The 27,865-nt window shown below is 38.5% G+C and overlaps 1 protein-coding gene across 1 annotated transcript in view; it reads left to right on the top strand.

Annotated features, from left to right (window-relative positions):
* tfcp2l1 (transcription factor CP2 like 1) overlaps window positions 1-27,027 on the top strand; it is a 47,057-nt gene extending 20,030 nt beyond the window's left edge. The window contains exons 3-15 of the mRNA XM_003214913.4: window positions 8,868-8,944; window positions 9,528-9,633; window positions 10,096-10,202; window positions 11,459-11,611; window positions 12,557-12,667; window positions 15,168-15,259; window positions 16,230-16,278; window positions 16,376-16,469; window positions 17,252-17,342; window positions 18,731-18,831; window positions 19,200-19,342; window positions 21,888-21,939; window positions 23,396-27,027. Coding sequence (XP_003214961.1) covers window positions 8,868-8,944; window positions 9,528-9,633; window positions 10,096-10,202; window positions 11,459-11,611; window positions 12,557-12,667; window positions 15,168-15,259; window positions 16,230-16,278; window positions 16,376-16,469; window positions 17,252-17,342; window positions 18,731-18,831; window positions 19,200-19,342; window positions 21,888-21,939; window positions 23,396-23,433 — 1,214 coding nt within the window. The 3' untranslated portion in view covers window positions 23,434-27,027. The remainder of the gene's footprint in view (window positions 1-8,867; window positions 8,945-9,527; window positions 9,634-10,095; window positions 10,203-11,458; window positions 11,612-12,556; window positions 12,668-15,167; window positions 15,260-16,229; window positions 16,279-16,375; window positions 16,470-17,251; window positions 17,343-18,730; window positions 18,832-19,199; window positions 19,343-21,887; window positions 21,940-23,395) is intronic.
* The last annotated feature ends 838 nt before the right edge of the window (window positions 27,028-27,865 follow it).

Genomic DNA, 27,865 nt, shown 5'->3' with positions numbered 1-27,865 from the left:
TTCTATACCAAAATTGTTCTCACTCTTTCGTTGTATTAAAATATTTTCTAATAAACCAATAAATATATATATATAAAATACACAATAACATTATGTAGTAATTATCGTACTTACGAATTTAGCACCAAAACATCGCAATGTATTGAAAACATTGACTACAAAAACATTGACTACTAAAAAATTGATTACAAATAAAGATCGAATTGCATAGAATGAACTTACAGTAACAACATTGTCAGAAGTTAAATCCATAAAAGTTCCGTCCTGTGAAGATTTAAAAAAATCCTTGCCTGCCTAGAGAAACAGCTGTGGATCTGCGCAGGAGGCAGACTGCGCTGGATAATACAGAAGGTTGCATGCATGAATGTTATATAAGTGAGAGTCTACTATAGTCCATTTTCTTCCTCTGCTGAGAGAACCAATTGAAGCCTGGCTGTGTTCTTCTCCTCAAAGAAAGGAGTCTGTTTCCTTTGTTGGCAGACAATAATGCATCCAGGTTCTGGTGACTTCTCTCTCCTGAGAAAGGAGATGGATACCTTTCTCGGTGGACAGAAAAGCAGTGAGGCTTTGGTCGCTTCTCTCTGCCAAAGAAGGAAACAGATATCTTTCTAGGCAGATAGAAGAACCACAGCTAGATTTCCATCATGTTTCTCCTCAGGAAAGAAAATGACTCCTTTCTTGGTTGATAGAGGTGTAGCTAGACTTATATTGTTTCTTTCCCCAAAGGAGGCAGTAGGCAAGATAACTAGCAGCAGCCTCCAAAATCCTTTACTAAGCAGGAAGATCAAAACAGAGAGGGAGACAAGGTAAAGCCTGTTTCCATAGCTTCCCCATATGTTAAAACCATAGATCTATAGTTTTGGCCATCAAAATGAAAAGTGGAAATTGACGAATGAAGTTATTCCTAGATTCATTTTGGAAGAAGGCTTCAGATAGTCTTGAGAATGTGGTTATTTTAATTTCCCAGGGCATGTTCTTAGTTTAAAAGTTTTAAAAGCTTGCTGAAATACATTGTATAGGAGGCTGTCCCTATTATTTTCATGTTATTTCTGCCTCAGGTATCAAATTTTCTGTTAAAGATGTTATGCCTCATTAACTGAGGTGAACCTGTATTCTGATATAATTACATCGGCTTTCCCAAGATGAAGTAGTTCACAGGTTAAGGTTGCTTAGCATCACATCTTTTATGGGATTAGAGGCTTTCTATGCTGCCTAGGATTGATTTTTGTTTGTTTGAGGCCATTATTTCTCATACCACCAAGTTGTTGTGTTTTGTATGTGTAGCATATATATTGTCTGGGACTTGGTGCCGGTTGCTTGTTTGGTGGCAGAAGTTCTAAAAGTTCTGTAATAGCAACTAATATCGAAGTGTCTAAAATGATTTGAGAAATGCATTTTGAGGTGATGTAAGTATGAATTCTGTGCTTGTCATTTGACCCCTGCTTTTGGATTCTGCATGGGATGAAATTATGCAAATGTTGGCGTATTGCTATTGTCAGTCATACTCATTCTGGCAGCATATCATACAATGGAGAGCATTCTGCTTCAAGTCATTTATTTCAAACCGGAATACCTTGGAGAGGTGCAAAGTTAGGACAACAGCAGCTACTACTATTACTACTTTTACTACATTTTATTTGTTACCTTGGTCTCCTCATGACCTCGAGGTGGGCCATAGCACAGTTAAAATAGATATTACACTAGAGTACTATAACTCTAGTGCAGTGGGAGTTTTAGACCAAAAACATCTGGGGACCTCAGGTTGAGAATCACTGATTGGAACAAGACCAGGTCTAAAGCGATGTAATGCAAAAGCATCGCACTATCAGAACACACTGAACATGAAAGATAGGGATGCCAATCTTCATACATTTCATAATCATCAAATTCATTCTCAAGCAAGAATGAATAATTTTACCATTTTTTCTCTTTTCTGCAAGAAAGTGACTGAAAACAATTCAGGTTTCAAAGACTATTAGCTCTTTGGGAAATCCGTGCAAAAGAGTACTCATGGTTTTTTTGCGGAGTATTTCTACACAGAAAGCAAGTTTTTTGGCACACAAAAAAGCATATTCTATGTAAATTGTTTATTCTATTTTTTGGCAGGAAACAAGTTTTTAGGGCAAACATTTTTCCTGCAGAGAAAATGTTCTTTGTGCACAGAAAAGCAACCTATATGTTTTATGCAGAATAACAACAAAGAGTCTTGCCCGTCTAGGATTCCCTTTCTTAGATTTTCTCACACCTGAGAGACCTGTTTTATTTGAATATTTCCCATTCATAATGAAAAGAAATTGAGTTCTGCATAGAACCATTCCATGTATAACTACAACATTTCCCATAGAGCAGTAGGCTTGCTCTATACACACACCCCATGCTTGAAGGAATGCAAATTGTTTGGGATTCGAATATAACTAGTGTATGATACATACAAAGCCACTTTGTAAGACAAAATCTCCTCATCCTACCTACCAAGAGTTCTAGTCTTGGGATCTGCCTTGATAGCCAGACCAAAAACTGTGGTTGCCAAAAACCTGCCTCTCCCCTTACGACAGATTCAGCTCTGTCCTTTATTTTTCCTCTCGCTATCACAAAATTGGAAAGGGAAAAGGGTTTTGCCGTCGCAAATCCGAGATGCTTTAAGTTCTTCCTGGTGGCATAGGAGGAGGGGGAAATAGGACTTTTTGTACTGCCTTATCCTGAACTAGACCATCGGTCCATCTAGCTCAGTATTCTCAACTCTGATGGGAACCACTTCAACCTCTACAATTTCATGTTGGATTCTTATCAGGCTGCATTGGGAGATCTTTGATGTTTCTCAGTTACTTCTAATTCAAGTACTAAGTACTTAGGGTGTATCTAGGTTGATTAAAAAAAGACCAAAAAGTCGTTGATTTTGTTCCTATTCTTGTTTACCTCAGAATATTTCCTGTCAGCTCCTAGTATGATTAGAGACATTTTATATCCACTCCTTTGGTTGGTTGGTTTTAACACAGTATGAAATTGGAAGGAACAGGAACAAAATCCGGGACTTCTTAGTTAGTCTTGATGCACCCTTAGTTTCTGAAATCATACAAAGTTGAGTATGTTCAGAGCAGCATCGTGGTTATGGTGGGTTGCCTTGGAATAATGTCAGGATGATCCCTGCCTTCCTTACACCTCCAAGATTGGGTGAAAGACTGGGGAGCAGCACATGTAAAGCCCTGACCTTGTATTGTATGACACAGCCTTCAAATGTTTGATTCGTCATCCTTCCCTCCCCAGTTCTTGGCAGGCAGCTCTTTCGTCCTAAATGTTTCAGTGTAGTGCTATTACATTTATGTGGATTTTAATTGCGACAGAAAATAGCCTCACTAAATGCAAAGGGCTCATAAAACTTCTTTTAAAGACAGGTGAAATTGCTTCACATCAAGGAATCTAGGAACACTGTGAACCTAGTTAGTTTTATAACCCTTTAAAAAACCACAGAAACAGCACTGCAGTCAGACTGCTGAGTAATACTATGTAAATGTCTGTTGCTTAGGGAGTTCCTGCTTCCACTTGAAGAAAGAGTCCTAACATCAGGATATAAATAGATATTTAAAATAAAATTATGAAGGATTACATGGAAAATTACTCTGTGATAAAGTCAGAAAGCACTCTCTGGTGCATTTCTCCGTCCATGACAGAATCGGTTGCTACATAGTTTTCTAAAGTTGTGTGGCAGCTTTGAGGTTATGGGACTGCAAAATAACCTCTTTCAATGGCTTTTGATCCATGTGTTAGGGAAGTATTTGGATTTTATGCTCATTGTGGATTCTTCATGGCATTACAGACATTGGTAGGGACAGGTGGCAGCTAAAGGCAGCTAGTTTGCAGTTATGACTCTTATCTCTTCAGTATGCAGTTGTGAATCCTGGAGAATGTGCTGTGAATTTCAGAGTATACTTTGCATTCAGGTTGACCAAGCAGGGCCCTGCCAGCTCTCTGCATAAACAGAATGTGAACTTTAATCTGGAAGATTTCCCATAGACAAGTATCACGTTGTACTGGTTGACTATCCCTTATCTAAAATGTTTGGAACAAGGAGTGTTTTGGGTTTTGGAATTCCAAAAAAAGAGCTATACAATCTGTATTTATTTTCATTTGTAAATTGCCTTGAGTTGAAATCCTAGGTAAATTAAGTATATCTGGTTCCATTGGGTTCAACCGGACCAATGGTTCAAAAACTGGAAAAGAAAGAGCTCAGGGGAAAAACTACTTGGAATAAAAAACTACTACAAATTACTTTGGAAATGGTATTTGACCCCGACAAAGATACACCATATGGACAAGAGCTGTCCAGAAAAATATTGCAGGGAATGCCAAGAAAGGGGAACGTATATTCACATGTGGTGGCAATGTAAATATGTACAGAGGTTTTGGGAGAAAGTTATGTATATGAAGAAAAAAATTAACATAAATCCAGTGACTATACTGTTATCCATGGAAATGAAAATGGAAAGAAAATGAAAAGAATTTGATAATGTTGTTAACGGCTGCAAGGCTATTAATAGCAAAAAATTGGAGAGGTGGTAATTATGATAGAAGAATGGTGTAAGGAAATTTGGAAATTAGCAATAAATGATGAATTAACATGCAGTCTAAAGGTTAAAAATGCCTAAGGAAGAACAATGATTTTGAAAGTGTTTTGAAGAAACATTAAGGAAAGAAGATGGGAATCAACCCCCACCAGAAGAAATGAGGTTCTGGTGGGATCATAAAGAAAAGAAGGACTCTGGAGATGGGAAGTATAATGGGTTTCACAACTGGGGAAAGGAGAAGAAATAGCTATATGAATTGTAGAAATGGTTCTTTGTAACAAAATATATAGAAATGTAATTAAAATGTAATCAAAAAGTAAATTGCCTTGAGTTCCGGCTTCAAGGAGAAGTTAAGGTATAAAGCTTGCTTGTTTTCTTTCTTATACCATTCACTGGGTTTCCAGAATTACACAGTGCATATTAGTGACAGAAATTGGGGACTCTTTGTCAGATGATACAATCTGAAAAGAAAAAAAAGTTTCAAGAACAGGGTCTTTTAGCTTATCCCGTGATTGAAGGGCAAAGTCAATTGACCTTCTGCTTTCATGTCATTAATGGTCATGTGCTTAACATGCCTAGTTTATATATGTATGATCACAATGACATCTCTTAAACACTAAAATGTAGGTTTAATTTAATAATTTCACTGTTAGACTCTCGAGTCCTGCTGTTTGTGTTGGTTAGTAAAATATGTGTGCATATCTTCTTTTTAGCCTTTTCTAATCTAAATGAAATGCTTAGACAGTCCCCTTGGTTGTAACTAAAAGAATGCAATGCCTCTAGCCCCCAGGGTATAAGGCATGAAACAATAGTTAACTGTCATATTGGCCTGAAGCCTTTGCACAGATCACTGTGGCTGTATTGACTAAGACTAAGCAAACTTTAATGGTTAGATTGAGTCGGATAATGCATTTTGGCAATGTTTGAGAAGTGGGTTCTTTGATAAGAGAACAGTTGAACTTCTGGAGTTAAGATGCCTCTCTGGATTATTATTCACCAATTGTAGCAGAAAGGTAAACTTCCCTAATGTTCTAGTCTAAAACACATGGGCAACAAGTATCTTCTAAGCTGCAGTTGGAGATAAGGCATTCCTTTAACAAAGAGGTGTAATTTGCTTGCCTAAATAAGACAGTAGACGTTGCTGCATTTGATAGTTGACCATGCTGTTAGACAAAAGTGAATGGTCTCTGTCAACTCAATCCACAGGATAATTTCACTCATATATGGGAACTTCTTAATGTGGGTGAGTGAGTATTAAGAAAAAAGTGATCTCTATCTTGTCCTGAAATGCCCATTTTTCCTCCTGCAAATGGGAAATTAGAAAACATGTCAAGAAGGAGAATAATTCTGATTGCTGTACATTTAATTAGAACATTTCATATCCAGTGATAGGGATATAATCATTGATCCCATCCATATTTGCATGGCCTCAGCAAAGCAGCTGCATCATATGCCCTCAAGACCATTCCATGCAGAAATACTAGAAATACAGTAGACCGAGGGATGCAAGAATCTTGCAAAACACAAGTGGGAATCCTTCTTAGGAACTCAAGAAGAGCCGTGATGGATCAGGGCTTATCTGGTTTAGCATTGCATTTTCATTATGACTAACAAAGTGTAAAAATACAGTAGCCCACAATAAACACATGCACACATATATACAGCTAGCTGCTACTTAATGGTAGCTCATATCTTCTGCATCACGTTCTCTGCAACAGCAGGATCAGTGGTGAAAGTAAGAGAAAGCTGATATCTGTCTGAGAACATGAACACAGAAGCTCCAAACATAGCTCTGTCGTTGTAAGTACAGATTCTAGGTGCTGAAACTTTTCATGAGCATGGCAATGAATCCCTGAAAGTATTTCTGGACTTGGGCCTACATATCATTTGTGGTCTTTCAATGAACATAATTTCTGCAATGTTTTTGGGTCAGCTATGCTGATGTTACTTTTTTTCTAGAGATATACACTATTTCCTTTACATTAGGGATGAACTAAACATTCCTCTTTCCATGTACCAGTATCTTAATAGGTAGCATTATGGTCTTTGAGCTTAATAACTGCGTAATCATTTTTAAACGTTTCTGTTGTAAGTACATGAAGTCACCTTTCCAAATGAAGTCATTGAGACTGTAGTCCTAATTGTCAATGTATGTGTGTTTACACATACACGTATTTTAGGATTGTGGTCACATAAGGTACCAGTTCCAATATACAGACAAATTCAACTTAAGACCAAACCTATAGAACCTATCTTGTTTGTAACTTGGGGGACTTCCTGTATAGTGAATGTATTTAATGTTCATAGTATGTGAAATCAACAGTAATCAATTATTCTAAATGCTTTCTATTTGCAAGATCATGTTGTGGATATTTTTATTGTACCTAAGTATTAAACTTCCTACTTCCTAACTGATATTTAAACAGATGAGCCAGAATACTATTGTTTGGGTTTGCATTATTATTTTATTCTATTTTGATGAGGATAATTCCATTTTAACCCAGAACTCTGTTCAGTCAGAGCTGTTGACATATTTAAAGAAACCATATACTATTCTTAGAATTTTAATACAGGGCTTTTACGATATTTAACTTGTCAAAATAAATCTATTATTTCTGGGCTAAATTCCAGAAATGTCACATTTTTCTTTTCTTTGTTGGAGGGAAATATATCAGCTCTATCATATTTTTTTTTGGAGGGTCAGCCTTATCACTGGTCAAACCAGAATGTAAACTGATTATCATTTTAGATTGCCTTGTTATACATTGATCTGCATTCTTGCTCAAGAAGGGAAAGTAGTTTCAAAAGGAACTTGAAAAACCAGTTCCTGTATATCTGTTTGCTAGTTTTATTATGTTTATAATTTTGTCATTGTTCCTAACATTTAGTTACTAAACAAATTTTCAGTGTAGCCAAAATAAAAAAGATTATATCTCTTATTAGGTTCATATATATGTAGAGAGGTGTGCCAATTTCTGCTGGCAGCATTAGCCTACCAGTTTTTCAAAAGCAGATTCAATATGTGCAAGGCTTTTTTATGATACTATTTTTACCTTTCTGAAGGGGTATTGACCAGATCAGGAGCATCCCCAGGGCACTTTGGTGTTCAGATGGCCGGAGGGTCAAGGGCACATTAGGACCACTGATTCACTAGCCAGAAGCATGCTCCTAGCAAATGTCTGTAGCTGGTGACATAGTGCTGGATCTATTGGACATGTGGACAGTTGATTGGGCTTGATCCAGGTATCCACAGCTCCAAAATGTTGGGATTACTCTGTAGTTTCTTGGAAGGCCCTTGGTAAATCTCATTTCTTTTAGTGCCAAGTTAATGGCTGATTTCAGTGTTTCTGCTGTGAATCCAGTCATACATCCAGCCTGCAGCAGTTAAACGTTGAATCCACTTTATTTGGCCCACGTAGACCAGTGGTTCCCAATCTTTTTTTTACCAGGGCCCACTTGAATAGGGATCAGTTTGACTAGGGACTACTCTCCAACATTAGTACCAAAAGGGTTACGAATCAGTTTTTGCTCAACTTTATATTTGGTTTGGTTATTTGGGGTGCTGAATCAGAAAATTGCATTGGATATACCACATTAGCTCTAGTTTCTGATACAAAAGATATGTCATCCAGTAGTTGCCATCTGCTCACCCATAGAAAGCCATATTTAATAATCTAGAGCTGATGTGATCTATCCAGTGGAATGGCCAGCTCTGCAGAAGGGAGCAGAAATAAAGTTAATAAAATAAAACAAATAAATAAAAAGGAAGGAGATTCGCAGACCGGATTTTCGTTCTTGCAGCTCACAGGTTGAGAACCACTGATGTAGACACTGCCTAAGAGTCTAGCCTGAATGACAGCAGTTTATCCTAGTACATTATTCTGAAATAGAGGCAAAGATCCACCAGCACGATTTTGGATATGCTGGGAAAATCTGAAAGGCACATAATCTCATGGCCTAACCCAATGCAAACATTAGATGCTAGCAAAACTGTTCTGAGATATTTCCTGTGAACATTTGAACCATTTGAGCCTGTGTTCTGAACTAGCAGTTTTTAAGATGCTCATCTTACAGAAATGTTACATCGCTGAGGTGAAGAAGTTGAGTTCTCTAAATTTCCAAACTGATTTAGGTAAAGACTCCATCTTTCCCTTAATAAGAAGCTGCAGTATTGGTTGTTTATTTAGAGAACTATTTTGTATTACAAAAGAAAAGAGGGGGAAACAACCCTCCCAAGCAACTGTCTCTTTCTGTTCTTGCTGCAACATGCTTATACACCTTGGAAATGTTTCCTTGAACTCCTAGGTCAGTCTTACGAAATCCGTCTACTTGAAAATAGGAAATTGGGAGAGTTTCAAGATTTAAACACAAAATATGTAAAGGTAAGGAGACTTTCCTCCTGGTGCTATGTTACTGACTGGCATATTATTATATAATGTTAGACATACTGTTGGGAGAGAATGAACCCGTGAGAGGTTGAGACTTGAGGTGGTGGTAGTTTGTCTCTTGAATTCCTTCAACCTAAAGACATAATTTGGAAGCCCATCGTTTTCCAAATTCCCTGATTTCTGTAAGCTTCATCAATTTATTTGGAATACTTAGAAGGAATTTCATACTGTTGTCCACCTTGCATATGGTTGACATAACTCACAAATTCAGTTGAATCTTTAGGTGCAACTAGTTACAGCTTGTATCTTTAAGTACAGTTTGCTTGCCCATAGATGGCTGATCATTATCGTATTTTCAGTAGGAGTCTCACAGGTGTTAATTATGCTAAGAAAAAAAATCTAAATTATATATAGGTTTTTCCTAGGAGATACATTTCTTCAGGCTTCCTATTCTTCTTATAGAATAATTGAAATATAAGTGACGGTTGGCCATTGTAGAGAGTTACATAATTTGGAATTACATAAAAATACACCTGAACCACTTGATCAACTTTGCCCTTTTCTCCTCTCTCAAAAGAGCATAATTCGTGTGGTTTTCCATGACCGCCGCTTGCAGTATACAGAACACCAGCAGCTTGAAGGCTGGAGATGGAGTCGGCCTGGAGATCGCATCCTTGATATAGGTGAGAACATTTCATTTTGATACCTCTTTCTGTACAAATATATGGCCTTTCTCTTTGAAGTGGCTATTGTTTTATAGGTGTGTAAGTCTTCAGTGTGGCAGTTTATTTGCTATTGCATATATTGACCTTTTCAAAGATGAGATAACAATTCATGTCTGTTTTATTCCATGACTAGTGCATTATTTAAATTATTTATTTGTGTAATCTATACCCCCACTTTTCAGGAAACCAAAATCAGCTTACATGCCAGCATATCCATTCTGATTCTAAGTGAAAAGCTTGGAAGAGATCATTTCAATGACAATGAGAGCAAGACAAGGAAAAAAAAGTTGAATTTTTTCCAACATAAAATCAATAGTGCTTCTGTTCGGGTGGCTTTTCAAATGAATCTGATGATTATATTGCAATGTTTCTGCTCTTCAATTTTAATTTTTTTAAAATTTTAGGGGTTTTCTTCTACAGATATCCCACTGTCTGTTGGTATCTTAGACCCCAGAGCCAGTCCAACACAGCTGAATACAGTTGAATTTTTGTGGGATCCATCTAAGAGGGCGTCAGCATTCATTCAGGTAAGAAAAGGTTACCCACAGGTAAAATACCTTCTGTCTCTTTTGAAAGTAGTCATCCTTTTATTTGGAATATGGTATTCTGTGAAATGTATACCTTATTGAAGATTAAAAGGAATTGAAGTAAAATCATTACATATAATGGCGCAATGGGTTAGAACCTTAGAATCATAGAATCATAGAATAGTAGAGTTGGAAGAGACCTCATGGGCCATCCAGTCCAACCCCCCGCTAAGAAGCAGGAAATCACATTCAAAGCACCCCCAAGAGATGGCCATCTAACCTCTGCTTAAAAGCCTCCAAAGAAGGAGCTTCCACCACTGTCCGGGGGAGAGAGTTCCACTGTCGAACAGCCCTCACAGTGAGGAAGTTCTTCCTGATGTTCAGGTGGAATCTCCTTTCCTGTAGTTTGAAGCCATTGTGCTGGCTGAACTGCTGACTTGAAGGTTGGTAGTTCGAATCCACAGGATAGGGTGAGCTCCCATCTGTCATCTCTAGCTTCCCATGCAGAGACATGAGAGAAGCCCTCTGCAGTATGGTAACACATCCAGGCGTCCACTGGGAAATGTCTTTGGAGATGGACGATTCTCTCACAACAGAAGCCACTTGCCTCAATTTGCTTCTGACACGATAAAGAAATTACATATACCCTCTCCTAATAACCCCATACTTTTTACTTTTTGTAAATATAAACCTTCAGTAAAATCTATTTAAAAAGTACAAATAATAAAAATTTAGAATTGAATTCTTCAGTCATTAAAGATCTAGAAAGGACAGATAGGAATATACATAGATGGAATGATATTATAGAGGACAATCTGATGTTCTCCTGATGTACTGGACTACATCTCCTGTCACTGCCAGTCAAGGCAATCTCTGAGGTCCAAGGACCATGTTTCCCACACTTTTTGTGGTTTAGATTCTGGAGCTGACTTTTCTACAGGGACAAAAGTCCAACCCAGGCTCAAGGAACATGAGGATGTCAAGAAAGTATGAGAGTCTATTTTCAATTTTAAAAAAGATGGTGGTTACTATGTTGAAGTGGCCTTCAGGGGTAGGGCTTGCATATGTCCAATATCTATAATTGACTTTATGGTAGACTAGTCGGAGGAATCATGAACATCTATTGCATTGATACCAGTTTATTAAGCATAGTTAAAGGACTGGTGACATTTTTAAAATCTCCACTAGCTCCATTGTGAAAAACCAAATCCTAATTGTTCTCTGCTTGAAATCTTAAACACTGTTCCTTTGACTAGGTCCACTGTATAAGTACAGAATTTACTCCAAGAAAACATGGAGGAGAGAAGGGGGTACCTTTCCGGATACAAATGGACACATTCAAACAGAATGAGAATGGGGAATATACAGAACACTTGCATTCTGCAAGTTGCCAGATCAAAGTATTTAAGGTAAGGAGAATATAATGTGACATTCAGAAATTTTATATTTTGGAACATATACTTTGGAATAGTGATCTCAGCTACCTTTGGCGTTTTGTGTTTGTGATTTGTGAATGAAAGTGGCAGATGATATGACAAAAATGGTAAGCTATTAGAAAAGGAAGGATTAATGCAATTTCAGTTGACACAAGTTATTTAAAAATCCATATTTCAATAATAATAATAATAATAATAATAATAATAATAATAATATAATATAATTTTATTTCTTACCCGCCTCTCCTCGTGGCTCAAGGCGGGTTACAGCATAATGAAAGCACATAAACTTTGTAAAAATTCTATAAATATACATATCAAAATGTATTTCTATAAAATACATATTAAAATATACACAACAGAGATTAAACACAAGACATGAGTTTAAAATGCATGCTTAAAACTGGCTGGGTATATTATTTTTCTTTTATTCATTGCGAAATAACAAACAAAAGTATATAATGGTCAACTAATGGCTACTTTTATCAATTGAACCTTTTATGCATAAAGAATATATAATTATCCATATAGATAAAAATGTAAAAAAGTTTAAGGTAATAAGTTGCAAGTTCAGTTCACCAACATTCTGCATAATACTTTTTGCAGCTTGGAACCACTATTTATTTATCATTCAGTGAAAAATGTAATACAAAAATTAAGCAGTGTGGCTTAATAATAACACATTGTTCAACTTGAATAAGATGCGCTATTGATGTTAGCGTTAATGGAGCCTACACTACAGAAATATGAATGCATGTACTCTGTAGCAAACATGGAGAATATACCCTTCTTCTCGGTGAAGAATATCCGTTAAATTGTGCTTCAATGTTGCTTTTGTTCAGATACCATCAGAAACATCTGGACTCTCCATTCATCAATCCATGGCTAAGCTAAACTATATTTTATGTGGTTTTCTAGCCTAAAGGAGCAGATAGGAAACAGAAAACAGACAGAGAAAAAATGGAGAAGAAAACTACCCAAGAAAGGGAGAAATATCAGCCTTCCTATGATACCACCATCCTCACAGAGGTACGGTTGCTCCACAACTACAGTGACCTTGGCTTTGATTGACTGGCGGCAACATGGCAGTGAACATCAACATTTCAGCCAAACAAAAATATTTTATGTTGAATTCATGAAGATGTTGAATTGGATAGACTCTCTGTGTGCAGGTGTGTGTCTTAACTTTAATGGCGTCCAGATGTGGCATGTGTTGGAAACCAATATACTCTTAAGTCATGTAATTGACCAATTACAGATCTTAAGGGTATATTCCATCGTATTATGAAAAACTGAAATTTGAAGAATAAAAGCAATAGTCACTGGTAGTTTTAGAAAACATTGTGCATCCTGATCTGCAAAGTGGTTACACATCCTGGGCAAGAGGATTTGTGGTAGATAGCTGCAGCAATTTTTTTTTCAATGACACTTTTGATATGCTTCCCAGTTGGCAAGTGCCTGGTACATAGGCTGCAATGCTCTCATCAAAGAAATAATTTGCTTTGCTCTCCCAGCTTTTAAAGCATATGTTTAGATCAGTGGTTCTCAACCTGTGGGTCCCCATATGTTTTTGGCCTTCAATTCCCAGAAATCCTAACAGCTGGTAAACTGGCTGGAATTTCTGGGAGTTGAGGCCAAAAACATCTGGGGACCCCAGGTTGAGAATCACTGGTTTAGACTGTCCCTCTCACTTTTTGTAATTATGCTAATGTGCTATATTTTACATTTGTGTGTGTGCGTTTTATTGTGTTTTTTGAGTGTGTTCAGCCATTGTGTGGTGCAAAATTGTTAAATGAATACATTAACTTCCTTCTGAATTTGCTAGGTTGGTCTAGTACAGAGGTTCCCAACCTTTGGGCCTCCAGGTGTTTTGGACTTCAGCTTCCACAGTAACAGCTGGTAAGCTGACTATGATTTCTGGGAGTTGAAGTTCAAAACACCTGGAGGCCCAAAGGTTGGGAACCACTGGTCTAGTATCATCCTACTTGTGTGACTTCATTGCATTTTGACACTTTTTAAGTTCACAAAACCAAGATTTCAAGGAGGAGTGGGAAAAGAGTAGCTCATGGCCCATTGTGCATCCCCTAACTCCCACCTGTGTCCCCAGTCTCCCTGACTGCTCAGATATTCCTCCTTAACTTTTTCAGGAAAATGCATTCCCCTTCCTAAAAAGCCAAAGTGGTTAATTGCACCTTCCAAAAACCTTTGCTTGAAACTATGAAAAGACCCCAAACGTCTTGATTGGAAGTAGACTGCATTTCTGGGTGTTGGTTTTGGCGTAAAATTAAGCAGTTTTCTAGCACAAAATTAAGCCATTTTCTCGCATGAACCTAATGGTGTCACACTCATTGCAGTGGTCCACTCCTGCCGTAAATTGCACGTTTGTTTAAAGAGGAGCTGAAACATGCTTGCTGCTTCATTCATGAAGCTTTTAAATATTTGTTTATAGTTTAGCCAGCCCTCATATAATCTGCCCCAACAGGTCAGGGCAGCCAAGCCTTTGCATGGAAAGTGACCCAATTTCGAAAAGGCTGTCAGATTAGCCCTCATTTGACAGGGATGACCTTTAGCACCTTGATGCTGGGAATCATATGGTCCTTGTTAACAAAGAGTTAAATATTTGCTAACTATGGTATTTGCTGAGAAGAAAATCCGAGGGACTATCACAGATTTGCCTTTCTTCTGTTTTCTCAAACTGAGATTGAAGCCCAGCTCAACAGGGACCTTTGGCTAAATGGATTCCCTCTTCCCGTTTCACAGCTCTTTGCACGAACCTCCCAAATCTGGCCTGTGTAGAGCTGGAGGAACCTCTGGGCAGATTTGGATAGCAAAGGGGAGCTACAGGGGGAAGGAAGTGAACTCCTGTTGTGTTGTGAGTGGCAGTCCGCTTGTGCGATGTTGGATGTCACCCAGGAGAAATATTTTGTGGAATGTTCCTGTACTTTTAAACAGGTTATTTGTATAGCCTTCACTCTCATTACTGCCAGTATTAGACATCTGGATTCTGTGGATTTACCCTTAATTCAAACTGCTGCAATGGAGTGAATAATAAGAAAAAAAATATTTTGAAAGAGATCAGATATGATTTCTATCCACTTCCCTGTAACCTCCATACTATGCTTATCTCCCTTTAGTAGTGTGGCTACATGTCCAAAATAAGTTGACATTAAAATGCACTGTAACATATTGCATTTGCATAAACTGCTGGTTTTTTTCACTGAGCTGCCTCCTGAGTGCTATTTCATTTATTGACGTCCAAAAATGTTACTACATTATTTACATTGATATATTTTTGTGTCATGGATGAAGAGTTTTAATTTAATTCCTTGCTTCTTAATGTCCGAGTAGCTTCAGATAATTATATGTCCTTCTGGTTGGAAAGATCAGAGCGAATCAGAACGGATTATGGGTTCCTTGTTCTTCTTAATGATGTAATCCAAACTGGTTTTGAAAGAAAACCAGACTGCAATTTTTTTTCCGTTCAAAACACACACTTCTCAATGTTCCTAATTTGGTTTTGTTTAAACAGTGCTCCCCGTGGCCAGATGTGCCTTATCAAGTGAACAACGCTCCGTCTCCAAGTTACAACAGCTCTCCAAACAGTTTCAGCCTTGGAGATGGGTATGTGATAAATACTTTTAATCTTTTCAGCTGGCAGCAAAGCAATAGTCTTCTGCTTTGTATGAGCCTTTAAAAGATCAGGAAGGTTAACCTTGCATTCAGGCCACACTTAACATTGAGGTACTGAGGCTGCAAGACCTAGACCAGTGGTTCTCAACCTGTGGGTCCCCAGATGTTTTGGCCTTCAACTCCCAGAAATCCTAACAGCTGGTAAACTGGCTGAGACTTATGGGAGTTGTAGGCCAAAACACCTGGAGACCCACAGGTTGAGAACCACTGATGTAGATATACCCATTTGTGGCCTGACTGTAGGAATTTGGTGTTCTACATCCAGAAATGACCTCATATTTGCTCCATCACATACAATTCTTTCCAGAACTCGCTTTGACATTACTATGTTGTAAGATGTGACTGAATGAAGTTAGCATTGAATTTGGCAATAGAATTTGTGAAAGAACTGTGTGGGGGTGCAGGTTTCATACCCCTTACTCAAAATGCATGGGCCCAGAAATGTTTTAGATTTTGGATTTCTCCACATTTTGGAATACTTGTATGTGTATATATACATTTTGTAAAGGGCCCCCCAATTGTAAACACTAATGTTATTTATGTTTCATATATACCTTATACACATCGCCTGAAGGTAGTTTTATAGCTAATATTTTAAATAATGTTGTGTATGAAACAAAATTTGGGTCCATTGAAACATCAGAAAGCAAGGCCATTGTTAGCGTTATCCATACGGACAAGGTTTTTATTCTGCCTTTCAAAACACATTTTAAAAACTACAGTATTGAAAAAAGATTTTTATTTCAGGCCTGTTATTTGAGATTAAAAGAACAACCTCTTAGAAGAGAAAACTAGAGTTAGACCTCAGACCAAATTGGACCATGGGTGGGTGGGGTTGGCCAACATGACTAATAAGAGACTTAAAAATCCTTTTTTCTTTCCCAATTCTGTACAATTTTAGCAACAATTCTCCAACTGAACAGGTGGAGCTCCTACCTCCCAGCAATGACGTAAGTATTTGAGATCATGTTAATGTGGTGCTTTTCTTTTTTTAGGACACTGGTGAACAGTTCATTTCAAGACCCTCTTATTCTTTTTGCAATGTAGCATCTCCTCCCCTCTGCTTCTATTCAAGATGCTCAGCAGTGGCTTCATCGAAATAGGTTTTCTCAGTTCTGTAGACTCTTTTCAAGTTTCTCAGGTATGTGTGTTTAATGTGGGAATCATGTGTCTGTACATGGTAGTGGGGCAGGGATAAACCTATTACTTGAATAATTCACATATAAATAAATGGTTTTGTTATGAAGCAACTCTATTTCAATTTCACAAAGTGAATTTTCCTTCAAGGTTGTGTTTTTGTGAGAAAAATCCCCTTCAAGCACTCATTCGTGGTGTGAAAAGTAGAAAATGGGATCATGGACTATCCCCACAATGATATCATATTATTCTAAGTTTTTGTATAGGTTTTCAAACCCCTTAGAAACTGTGAGTGGTCCCTCTCTTGTACAGGTGCCCTTTGCATATTTGAAGGACACTGACCCAATCCAAACCCAAAAAATGTCAAAAATACCTTTATTTGAATGGGATGTTTGATCTCCCATGCTATTTAGCACATTGTGTTTTTTTAAAAATTTGGTTTTAATTCAGTGTCATGTTCTCAAGCTTGCATTCTCAGTTATGTTCAGAAGATAAAGACTATAAAAAACTGATCTATTTGCCTCTAATAGTTATATTGAGCCAAAATTACCCATATTGTTGAAACCAATTTGTTTTTTTGCTCATGGCCATGATTGCATCCTTCTGGACCCACTCCCCTGACTCCCCTGTGCAGATTTGAATGGAATTTCTTTTCAGTTGTCTGCGTGAATGTTACAATATTTGAATTTGTAACCCCTACCTTTACAAGCAATTTGTTGTTTTTTAAAGAAAAGACATCTTAAAAATACTTTTGGCCCAAAAACAATTTTTGCTTGAAATGCATAGGTGCTGACTTACTGAAGATGTCCAAAGAAGATTTTGTTCAGATCTGTGGCCCGGCTGATGGCATTCGACTTTTTAACGCCATTAAAGGAAGGTTTGTATCAGTTCCTGTTGGCGGCAGAGACAGTAGAAGCTATTGCTTATTCAAATTTTTGAGATCTCATATAATATTAAAGCTCTTAACTTCCAAGTTGTACTAGTGGAAATTCGCAAATAATCCTTCTCCATTCCAATATCGGACAGAATGGGTTGCTGGTACAGTGTTCCCTCACTGCTTTGCGGTTCACTTTTCACGGATTCGCTGTTTCGCGGTTTTTCAATAAACTCTAAAAGAATATTATAAATCATAAAAATTTACAATTTACAGCCTAAGGAAGGGAGAAAGGAGAAGCCGAAGGGAGAGAAAAGGAGCCCAAGCGGCAATGGGAGGAGAAGGAGGCAATTTATCAACACACAGTTGGTTGATAAAGACTTAAAATAGTGTATAACTACTAAAATAATGTATAAATTTTAAAATAAATATAGTGTCCCTACTTCGCAGATTTCCTGGATGTCCTGGAACGTAACCCCCGCGATAAGTGAGGGAACACTATCTATGCAGTCAATCATAGGCTGGTTTCAAGGCCCCTTCCCCCCCCCCCCCCCCGATTGCCCTCTTCTTAAAATAATTGCTTTTGTTGAAAAAAATCCGAAGAGTGGATGGATCCAATTCCTCCAAGATTTGGTGTCTCCTAGACTTTTTATATTCAGGAGAAGCCTTTCTAAAAACCAGAATGTGAACTGGAAATTGGCTCTGGTTGGTTTTCTGCTTTGAAAAGTGATATACCATATGTACTTGAGTATAAGATGAGTTTTTCCAGCCCTTTTTAAGGGCTCAAAAAAAAAAAAACCCTCGGCTTATACTCGAGTGAAGGTCCTGGCTGGTTTATATTCAGGTTGGCTTATACTCGAATATAATCAGAGTTGGACGGTCTTATCTTAAATTGCAGTTTTATGTAAATATTCAAAAAAAATTAACCTACTTATCTTAAATTACAGTTTTATGTAAATATTCAAAAACAATTAGCTTCAATTAATGTAATTTTATTGGTATCTATTTTTATTTTTTATTTTTGAAATTTACCAGTAGCTGCTGCATTTTCCACCCTCATCTTATACTTGAGTCAATAAGTTTTCCATTTTTGTGGTAAAATTAGGTGCCTTGGCTTATATTTGAGTTGGCTTATACTTGAGTATATACAGTACATTACCTGCAATGTAAGGTTATGGTATTCTGTATCTACTTTGTTGTTGTTACGTGACTTCGAGTCATTTCTGACTTAAGGTGAGTCTAAGGCAGCCTATCATGTTTTTTTTTTTTTTTTGTAATGTCTGTTCCGATCGACTTGCTTTTACTTCCTTTTGAGGTCACCTAGTGGGTTTCAATGATTGGACAGGAATTACTGTGCTGGTATTGAGGACACAACCTTGTTTTGTCTGTAGGAATGTAAGGCCTAAGATGACCATATATGTCTGTCAAGAGCCTGAACAAAATCGGTCTCATCTTCACCAAAAACGAGAGAACGGAGATGGCAACCTGTGTAGTAAGTGTTTTGTCCTTTTGGCTAAGTTTGCAAGCCTTGAGCATCCTGAATTCCACAAATGTTAAAAACCTATGTCTGCTTTAACCAAATGTTTCATCTATGCTTATAAACCTGATTCATTCTTGGTCTTACCTCATCATGTTGAGCTGTTTTAAATTACTTTCTTTGAACTTGTTTAGATTATCCAACTGCAGGGAGGGGGAAAGGGTAGGTTTGTGCACTTCAGCCTCTGGTGAGGTGCCTTTTATCACCTAGTCCAGTATTCCCAGTGTATATTAAAGCAAACACAAGGTCTATTTATGTCAGTCTTAGATTTTTGTCTTGAATGCATTCAGATCCTAAAGTCTCTTTACCCAATGTCATTGCAGTATACCATGCTATCTTCTTAGAAGAACTGACAACATTGGAATTAATGGAGAAGATTGCAAACTTGTACAGTATTTCCCCACAACAGATAAACAGGATCTATCGGCAGGGACCCACAGGCATCCATGTATTAGTGAGCAACGAGGTAAGAATTTCATTAGAATATGCTTTTGGCTTTCAAGATGGCTGTCTCAGGATTATGTTTATAGAGTCCTCTCACTACAGGTTCTGTGACTTTTTCAAGATTTTTGAGTCTTATGATAAATCTCTCTGGTTAAAAACTTGGAAAAATGGCAAACCTGTGTGGTTCTTTGTGAGAATGAGAGAGAAGCAGGTAGCTTATCAGGTGCCATAGCCAAGGAATAAGTGGCAGGAGGTTGGAGTGGGGTCTCAGCTCAAAGCAGAACCTCTGCCCAGATATAGCCAACACCACCAGATATACATTGATGGTCTCTCATCCAAAAATAACCAGAACTGACCCTGCCTCGCTTCCCAAGATCAGTGGTTCTCAACCTGGGGTCCCCAGATGTTTTTTGGCCTTCAACTCCTAGAAATCCTAACATCTGATAAACTGGCTGGGATATTTAGAACATTTCCTGTTCTAAATATATGGTTTTTGATGGTACATCTCAGGGATCTAGTAAAAAAGCAGCAGTAGATCATGTAAGACTGCTATCTGCCTATCTCTGAATTAAAATATCAAGGAAATGTATATGATAAGACGCCAATATGGTCTAGTGCAGTGGTTCTCAAGCCAGATGTCTTTGGCCTATAACTCCCAGAAATCCCAGCCAGTTTACCAGCTGTTAGGATTTCTGGGAGTTGAAGGTCAAAACATCTAGTGACCCACAAGTTGAGAACCACTGGTCTAGTGGTTTTAGTGTTGGGCTAGGAGCCTCTGGTGGCCTAGGGGATAAAAGCCTTGTGACTTGAAAGTTGGGTTGCTGACTGAAGGCTGCCAGGTTCGAATCCCACCCGGGGAGAGCGCGGATGAGCTCCCTCTATCAGCTCCAGCTCCATGCGGGGACATGAGAGAAGCCTCCCACAAGGATGGTAAAAACATCAAAAAACATCCCGGCGTCCCCTGGGCAATGTCCTTGCAGACGGCCAATTCTCACTCCAGAAGCAACTCTGGTTGCTCCTGACACGGAAAAGAAAAGTGTTGGGCTATGACTCTGGAGACCAATGTTTTAAGTCCCTGCTGGGTGACGTTGGATGAGTCTGTCCTTCTCAGCTTTAGAGAAGGGAAATGACAAATCTTGCTAAGAAAACCCTGTGATAGGAACATTTTAGGGATGTCATATTTTGACAGATATTCATTTTTCTGAACCCCCATAATCCATGTATTTTCTTCGAAGAAGACTTTTCTGTTGGGTCCTTGCTTCATTCCAACCATATCCCCCAAAAATATCTTATTTTATATGTTCACATGTTCCATATTTTTATGCCTTGAATTTCCAACCTTTTCTTATGGAGTCATTTAATTTATTTCATACGACCTCTGGAGAAAGGTTAAAGCATGTGTGGGTGTGCTACTGAGGCTATAAGTGAAAGTCACTCTACTCTTTTACCCCAATGAATCCGAAACTTTCAGCATTTAAATAGCCATCAAGTGCTGGAAAAGGGGAATGGACTCAGCCAGCATTGATGCAAGGAGGCCCCTTCATTTAATGCTTAGGTTACTGATTAACAACAAAGACTGCCTAATTTTTGTGTCCTAGTAGCAAGGCAGCAAAAGTGATGCAAACAAGAGGGACCAAATGGATGTTCTTTATGCATCATTAGACATGTGCTTGCCTGTACTCTCTCCCTCCCTCCCTCCCTCTCTCTCTCTACATATGTGCAAGGTGGGAAAATTGACCTCAATTCCAGTGGATATTTCTCTATGTGGAAATGGGTGGGGAAGTCAAGCTTGAAATGCTTAAAACCGCTGTTATGAAGAAGGAAGGCAATGACAGGGAGCATTTTTTGTGCTCTCTACAACTCTTGAGGCTTGAAGAAATTACTGTGATATACTAAATAGCTGCTTTTCTTATGTATGTAACTCTTTGTGACTTGCCACTTTTTCTGAAATATATCTGTTCTGTAGCAAAATTCAGCAGTAAACATTACCAGAAATTGGAATATTTATTATGATTGATCTTTCTCTTTAATTTTAATGTCTAAAACAAACATACACAAACTCAGTCAGTGGATGTATGTATAAGAAATTTATCACATGAAATTGTGTCAGACCTCACAACCTCTGAGGATGCCTGCAATAGATGTGGGCAAAACGTCAGGAGATAATGCTTTTGGAACATGGCCATACAGCCTGGGAAAACCCACAGCAACCCTGTGATTCCTGCCATGAAAGCCTTCGACAACCAAAACACTATCCTTTTCTTATGCATGAATGTGTTTCATAGGGTTTTCTTAGGTGAAGAATATTCAGGAATAGTTTTTCCAGTTCCTTACTTTGAAATAAAGTTTTATATCACCTGGTATTTGTGGATGGTCTCCTGTCCAAGTACAAAACAGAGCTGACCCTGATTGGCTTCCATACTCAAACAGAACCTGTTGCCCTATAGTATTTAGGCCATGTTGTTATATACTTTTTTGCATGTAGCTCCTGGTGAGCTACATTAGACAAATGAAGCATTGTAATTATTCAAGCAAAAATTCACTCTTCAATTTGTGTCTTTATACAGATGGTTCAAAACTTTCAAGATGAATGCTGCTTTGTCATCTCTACATTAAAAGGTATGTTTGCATATATCTTTCCTATAATTTTTACATGGCATCTCATTTATCTAGAATACAAAGATCAAAATTCAGCTTACAGTATTTCCCCTCTGCATTGTAAAGAGCTCTCCAATTTAGTGTCAGTCCAACAAAAAGCCAAGAAGAAGAACTGCATTGCAGTATCCAATTACACGTACAGTAGAGTCTCACTTATCCAAGCCTCTGGTTAATCCAAGCCATTTTTGTAGTCAATGTTTTCAATATATTGTGATATTTTGGGGCTAAATTAGTAAATGCAGTAATTACAACATAACAGTACTGTGTATTGAACTACTTTTTCTGTCAAATTTGTTGTATAACATAATGTTTTGGTGCTTAATTTGTAAAATCATAACCTAATTTGATGTTTAATAGGCTTTTCCTTAATCCCTCCTTATTATCCAAGATATTCGCTTATCCAAGCTTTTGCCAGCCCGTTTAGCTTGGATAAGTGAGACTCTACTGTATAGTATCTTCTCCACCCAAAGACATTTTCTCAACCTGGTACTTTACAGATGCAGAAAGGCTATCTTATAGTGAATGAGACCATTGATCTATCTCAGTGGTTCCCAACCTTTGGTCCTCCAGATGTTTACTTCAACTCCCAGAAATCCCAGCCAGCTTAACAGCTGTTAGAAATTGCTGAAGCTGAAGTCCAGAACACTTGGAGGATCAAAGGATGGGAACCACTGATCTATCCCATCTCTATTGCTAACATGATTGGCACCATTCCTAGGGTTTCAAGTCAGATTCCTCCAGGACAGTGGTTCTCAACCTGTGGGTCCTCTGGTGTTTTGGCCTACAACTCCCAGAAATTCCAGCCAGTTTACCAGCTATTAGGATTTCTGGGATTTGAAGGCCAAAATATCTGGAGACCTACAGGTTGAGAACCACTGCTTCTGTAGATGCCAGAAAGTGCAGTTGGGGGCTTCTGCATACCAAGTATGTGCTCTACCTTATTGTTTGTTGGATTGCAATTCTCAGAATTCATTATGTTGCAGGGTTTGGAAGTCCTAGGTCATTCAATCTTCTGTATCCATGCAAGCACACACAAACACACATCATTTATATTACTCAGTATTTTATCAGTCTTTGTCAAACATGTGAATCCCCATTGTGTAAACAGTCAAAGAATATTGTAATATCCTTTCATACTGCAAGTGTAAATCTAGGTTTACTAATTTCTATTTGGGTATTATAGTCTCTCTTTCCCCCCTCAATTTACCAATCTAGTTTCCCCCATCATTTCAGTAAATCTGAAAATGCTCTGCAAGCTTACTCTTGATATCCTTCAGATATATGAAAGCATGAGAATTTTTCATATCCTGTTATGCAATCTGTCTAAGGAAAGTACAGACTGAAATAGATTTTAGTCATCTTGGGCAGGGCGGTTAAATACTGACAAATGTTTTCTTTTTTCAAAATTGTCTTGCAGCTGAAAGTAACGATGGCTACCATATCATTCTGAAATGACCTGCCTCTCTGTATCATGGGACTATAAACAGCTCTAGACTATGATGCCTCACCCACATCTCTGCAGTTCAGACTGGAAAGATGGAAAATACATTTGAATAAAATGCTCCTTTTAACTGAATGCCCTAAACAGAAAATTTAAAGTGTGCGAATTTCAGAATGGTGAAGACTAGAAAACGTTTGAAATAATTCATCAATCTCCTTTCGTTTTCCTCCCCCTGGCTTTTCCTTTCCCAAACTTTCTTCTTCTTGTTTTTCCTTTTAGGACAACTTAGTTGTAGGTCACTTTGTGTCTTTATTCAAAATAGTATGCCTTTTTGGGGAAAAAAATAGACAAATATCCCTGTTTCTTCGTGAAAACAATTTTTTTCCCACACCTTAGGACTAAAAAATAGGTTAAAATGGATTCGTCTGCTATGTGCCCCTGACTGTAGCTTTTGTTCTCCTCAATACAATTCAACAGCTCCCATTTTGCTGTATATGCAAAAGAAAGGGCTGGCTATGGTTGCTGAGAATGGACAATTATTTCCTCCTAGAGCAGTGGTTCTCAACCTGTGGGTCCCCAGGTGTTTTGGCCTACAACTCCCAGAAATCCCACCAGTTTACCAGTTTACCCACAGGTTGAGAACCACTGTCCTAGATGCATCTCTAGTTGCAGTTGAGTTGTTCCATGGAACAGAGCAAAAGATACGACTTAGGAAGATAATAGATTTGGTGTGTGTCTGTTACCTTTCCTCCAGGGAAAACTGGTTACTACTGTAGATGTGAATTACTTATATTCGCTTTTATGGCAGAAAAATTAACAGATTTGATCAGGAAACAGTATCCCTGTGCCTTGAATATCTACCATGACTGTGCTACCAATTCTTGATTTCTTGTGTTGTCGAAGACTTTCATGGCCAGAATCACTGAGTTGTTTTTGAGTTTTCCAGGCTGTATGGCCATGTTCCAAAAGCATTCCCTCTGGACGTTTCACCCACATCTATGGCAGGCATCCTCTGGAAAGAATGTTTCTGGAACTTGGCCATACAGCCTGGAAAACTCACATCAACCCAGTTTTTATTCTTGTCACTCTTCGAGCAGCTCTCCCTTTTCTAAAATACCTCAGTATCCCTTTTCAGCTATCATGTGTTCCATTTTACAGATGTTTGTGCTGTTGTTGTTAGTTGCCATCAAGTCAGCTTTGACTTATGAATGCCCTTTGAATGGGAGACCTCCAGGAGCTCCAGCCATCAACTATTGTTCTCAGGTCCTGCAAACAGAAGGCTGGGGCTTGACATATAGGAAAGATGGAGAAACACCAATGGTCCCAGTCTGAAAGCAAGAAGTAATATAATTTTAGAAGTTGCTTTTCAACATTGCTGTGACTCCAATTTGCCATTTCTATCATATGGATTGTCATAAAAACACTTAAAAGTGGGATGGGGGTGTTAACATGCTTCTGTTTGCAATCATGCACTCAGTGGTCTGGAGAGCAAAGCCTGGACTTGGAACCATAGAATCATAGAATAGTAGAGTTGGAAGAGACCTCATGGGCCATCCAGTCCAACCCCTTGCCAAGAAGCAGGAAATCGCATTCAAAGCACCCCCGACAGATGGCCATCCAGCCTCTGTTTAAAAGCTTCCAAAGAAGGAGCCTCCACCACAGTCTGGGGGAGAGAGTTCCACTGCCGAACAGCTCTCACAGTGAGAAAGTTCTTCCTGATGTTCAGGTGGAATCTCCTTTCCTGTAGTTTGAAGCCATTGTTCCGTGTCCTAGTCTGCAGGGCAGCAGAAAACAAGCTTGCTCCCTCCTCCCTATGACTTCCCCTCACATATTTGTACATGGCTATCATGTCTCCTCTCAGGCTTCTCTTCTGCAGGCTAAACATGCCCAGTTCTTTAAGCCTCTCCTCATAGGGCTTGTTCTCCAGACCTTTGATCATTTTAGTTGCCCTCCTCTGGACACATTCCAGCTTGTCAGCCAAAATGTTTGGAATCAGTGCTCTCTGTTTTTCATTTGGTTGGATGTTCAAATAGTCTTCATCCATTCTCTAACCCACTAATTCTATGTAGAATTTTATCTTACCCAAAACCCCTCTCCCTAAAGAACAGTAATGCCTGAACTAAACGTGAATTTCTTTTTCCTGCTCAGAAGCTCAAAAGCAGATATCTGTGGTAAAATGAAGTCTGTTTTGCTAAGCTTGAGTGCCTTGATATAACTCTTGTAACCTCTGGTTCTGCCATTGGGCAGACATTAATGGAGTCTTTGTGTTGTTTGTTTTTAGTTGTGTTGAAAATAATGTAAAACTGGACAGACGCAATGCATAGCATGCATTGACATGTATATGAGCTGGACACTTGCACCTTGGTCCAAGGAGTGCAGAAGCAGGCTTCTACGCAGACACTCTCCGGCAGATCAAGAACTGTGCATATAAAGAAATACACACAATCCTCTTGTGCCTGGGTACCCGCCTCCAGTGCATGGGGTTTTAACTACAGTGCCATTCACTGGATTAGAAGCTGGGCACACAATGCCCAACAGGTTGCCCATTCCCAACAGTTGGGTTGACAGACTCTATACTGCTGCCTTGGAGTCCAAACTTTGACATCTGTAGAGATGGCCAGGTCCTCATGCGCAAAAATGCATGTGGCTCTTTAGGCTGCAGCTTTGATCTGTTTCTACTTGCCTTCATCTGTCTCTCAGAAGTGAGGAAGAACATTTAAATCATACATACCTTGTACAGTTGAAATTGGATACAGATATCACTGAAGAATATAATGAATGGTTCAAAATTACATTTAGCACATTTGTAACTGCTTGCATTTTCACAGACGCATGAATACTGTACTCTTTGTAACAATCATCCTTACAAATTGAATTATTACAGTTTTTATAGCAGATTTTTTTTTTTAAAAAAAATGAAGGTCCTTTCTGAAAAATAGCTTCGTATCTCAACAAATGCTTCAGCTTCTTTATCCGTATTGAAACATATTGTTCTGGCTAATCTGGACCTCCCAGCTGGTGAACCTGAATTATTCTTTCTGTCCTCCAAAAGAAGATGTCGGAAGCTGATCAGGTGAAGGATTTAAGACATATGCATTCTGCTTCATTCTCGGTGTAGTCTAGGAGAAAATGGGTAAAGTCTTCACTATGTACAGAAAAGAATGGTGGGATGTAATTCACTACGCTTGTGTCTCAGGAACAGCAACTTTAAATTCGTGCCTTACTTGTTTGTGTATGTCAAATGTATATTCTGTGTGTGTGTGTTTAGGGGTTTTTTCTTATAGGGGTCTCTTAAACTCTCCTTTTTAAAAAAGTTTAGTTGATTGGGATGGGGGTTTTCTGTCTTTCAAAAGGGCTGTGGGAGTTCACCTCTATAATGTAACAGCCACTTAAATTCTGACTCAAATGAAGGATGAATGGAAGGTGAGGCCAAACATAGGAGTTGTGTGTAATACTGCCAGACTTTGTTGTTTATATATATATGAAGATTTTTTTTAAATGCATATTTTGCACTGGCCATTCTACTGTTGTACTGAAGAAAAGTCACTGCTGTATTTAGACTCTGTGCTCCAGTAAAAATGCAAATAAACTCATTTGTAAGAAATACAGATTTTGTTGTGTGTAGGTATACCTTACTATAACATCCTACCATTTCACACATCTTCGGGCTCTCTCCCGCAGTTGTCTCAAGTTGTTCACCATTTTTATATGGGATGCCATTTTACTTGAATTTACATGAATTTGAGCATTCATGGATTTTGGTAGGTACAGAGAATCTTGGAAGCAAACCCCAGTGGATAAGCATACATGGTATATGTCTTTACCATAGCATGACCCCTACTTCATGCTTTCAAAAATACTCAAAAGAGCTACATTGTGATTCACATTTAACTCCTGGTACTATTCTCACTAGGAGCCCCCAGTGGTGCAGTGGGTTAAACCGCTGAGCTGCTGAACTTGCTGACCAAAAGGTAGGCAGTTCGAATCCGGGGAGCAAAGTGAGCTCCTGTTGTTAGCCCCAGCCTTTGCCAACCTAGCAGTTCAAAAACATACAAATGTGAGTAGATCAATAGGAACCGCTCTGGCAGGAAGGTAACAGCGCTCCATGCAGTCATGCTGGCCACATGACCTAGGAGGTGTCTACGGACGACGCTGGCCCTTCGGCTTAGAAATGGAGGTGAGCACCAGTCCCCAGAGTTGGACATGACTAGACTTAATGTCAGGGGAAAACCTTTACCTTTACCTACTATTCCCACTTTAGACTATATTTTTTTCTGATTTCTGAGTCTCCATCTTGGCAGAAAAGAGCCATACATTTTATACAGACCTAACTTCTCCCATCCACTGTATTTTCTCAAGAGGTTTTATGTATTACATTACTGCTCTTTCCAGCCATTGGACTAAGTGCTGAGGAACATTCGTCTTTGTAACATTAGTTTCATTCAC

The sequence above is a fragment of the Anolis carolinensis genome, chromosome 1 (genome assembly GCF_035594765.1).
Source record: "Anolis carolinensis isolate JA03-04 chromosome 1, rAnoCar3.1.pri, whole genome shotgun sequence".
In the NCBI taxonomy this organism is placed as follows: Eukaryota; Metazoa; Chordata; class Lepidosauria; order Squamata; family Dactyloidae; genus Anolis; species Anolis carolinensis.
Note: the sequence above shows the minus strand (reverse complement) of the source record. Positions and strands in the feature narration are given on the sequence as shown.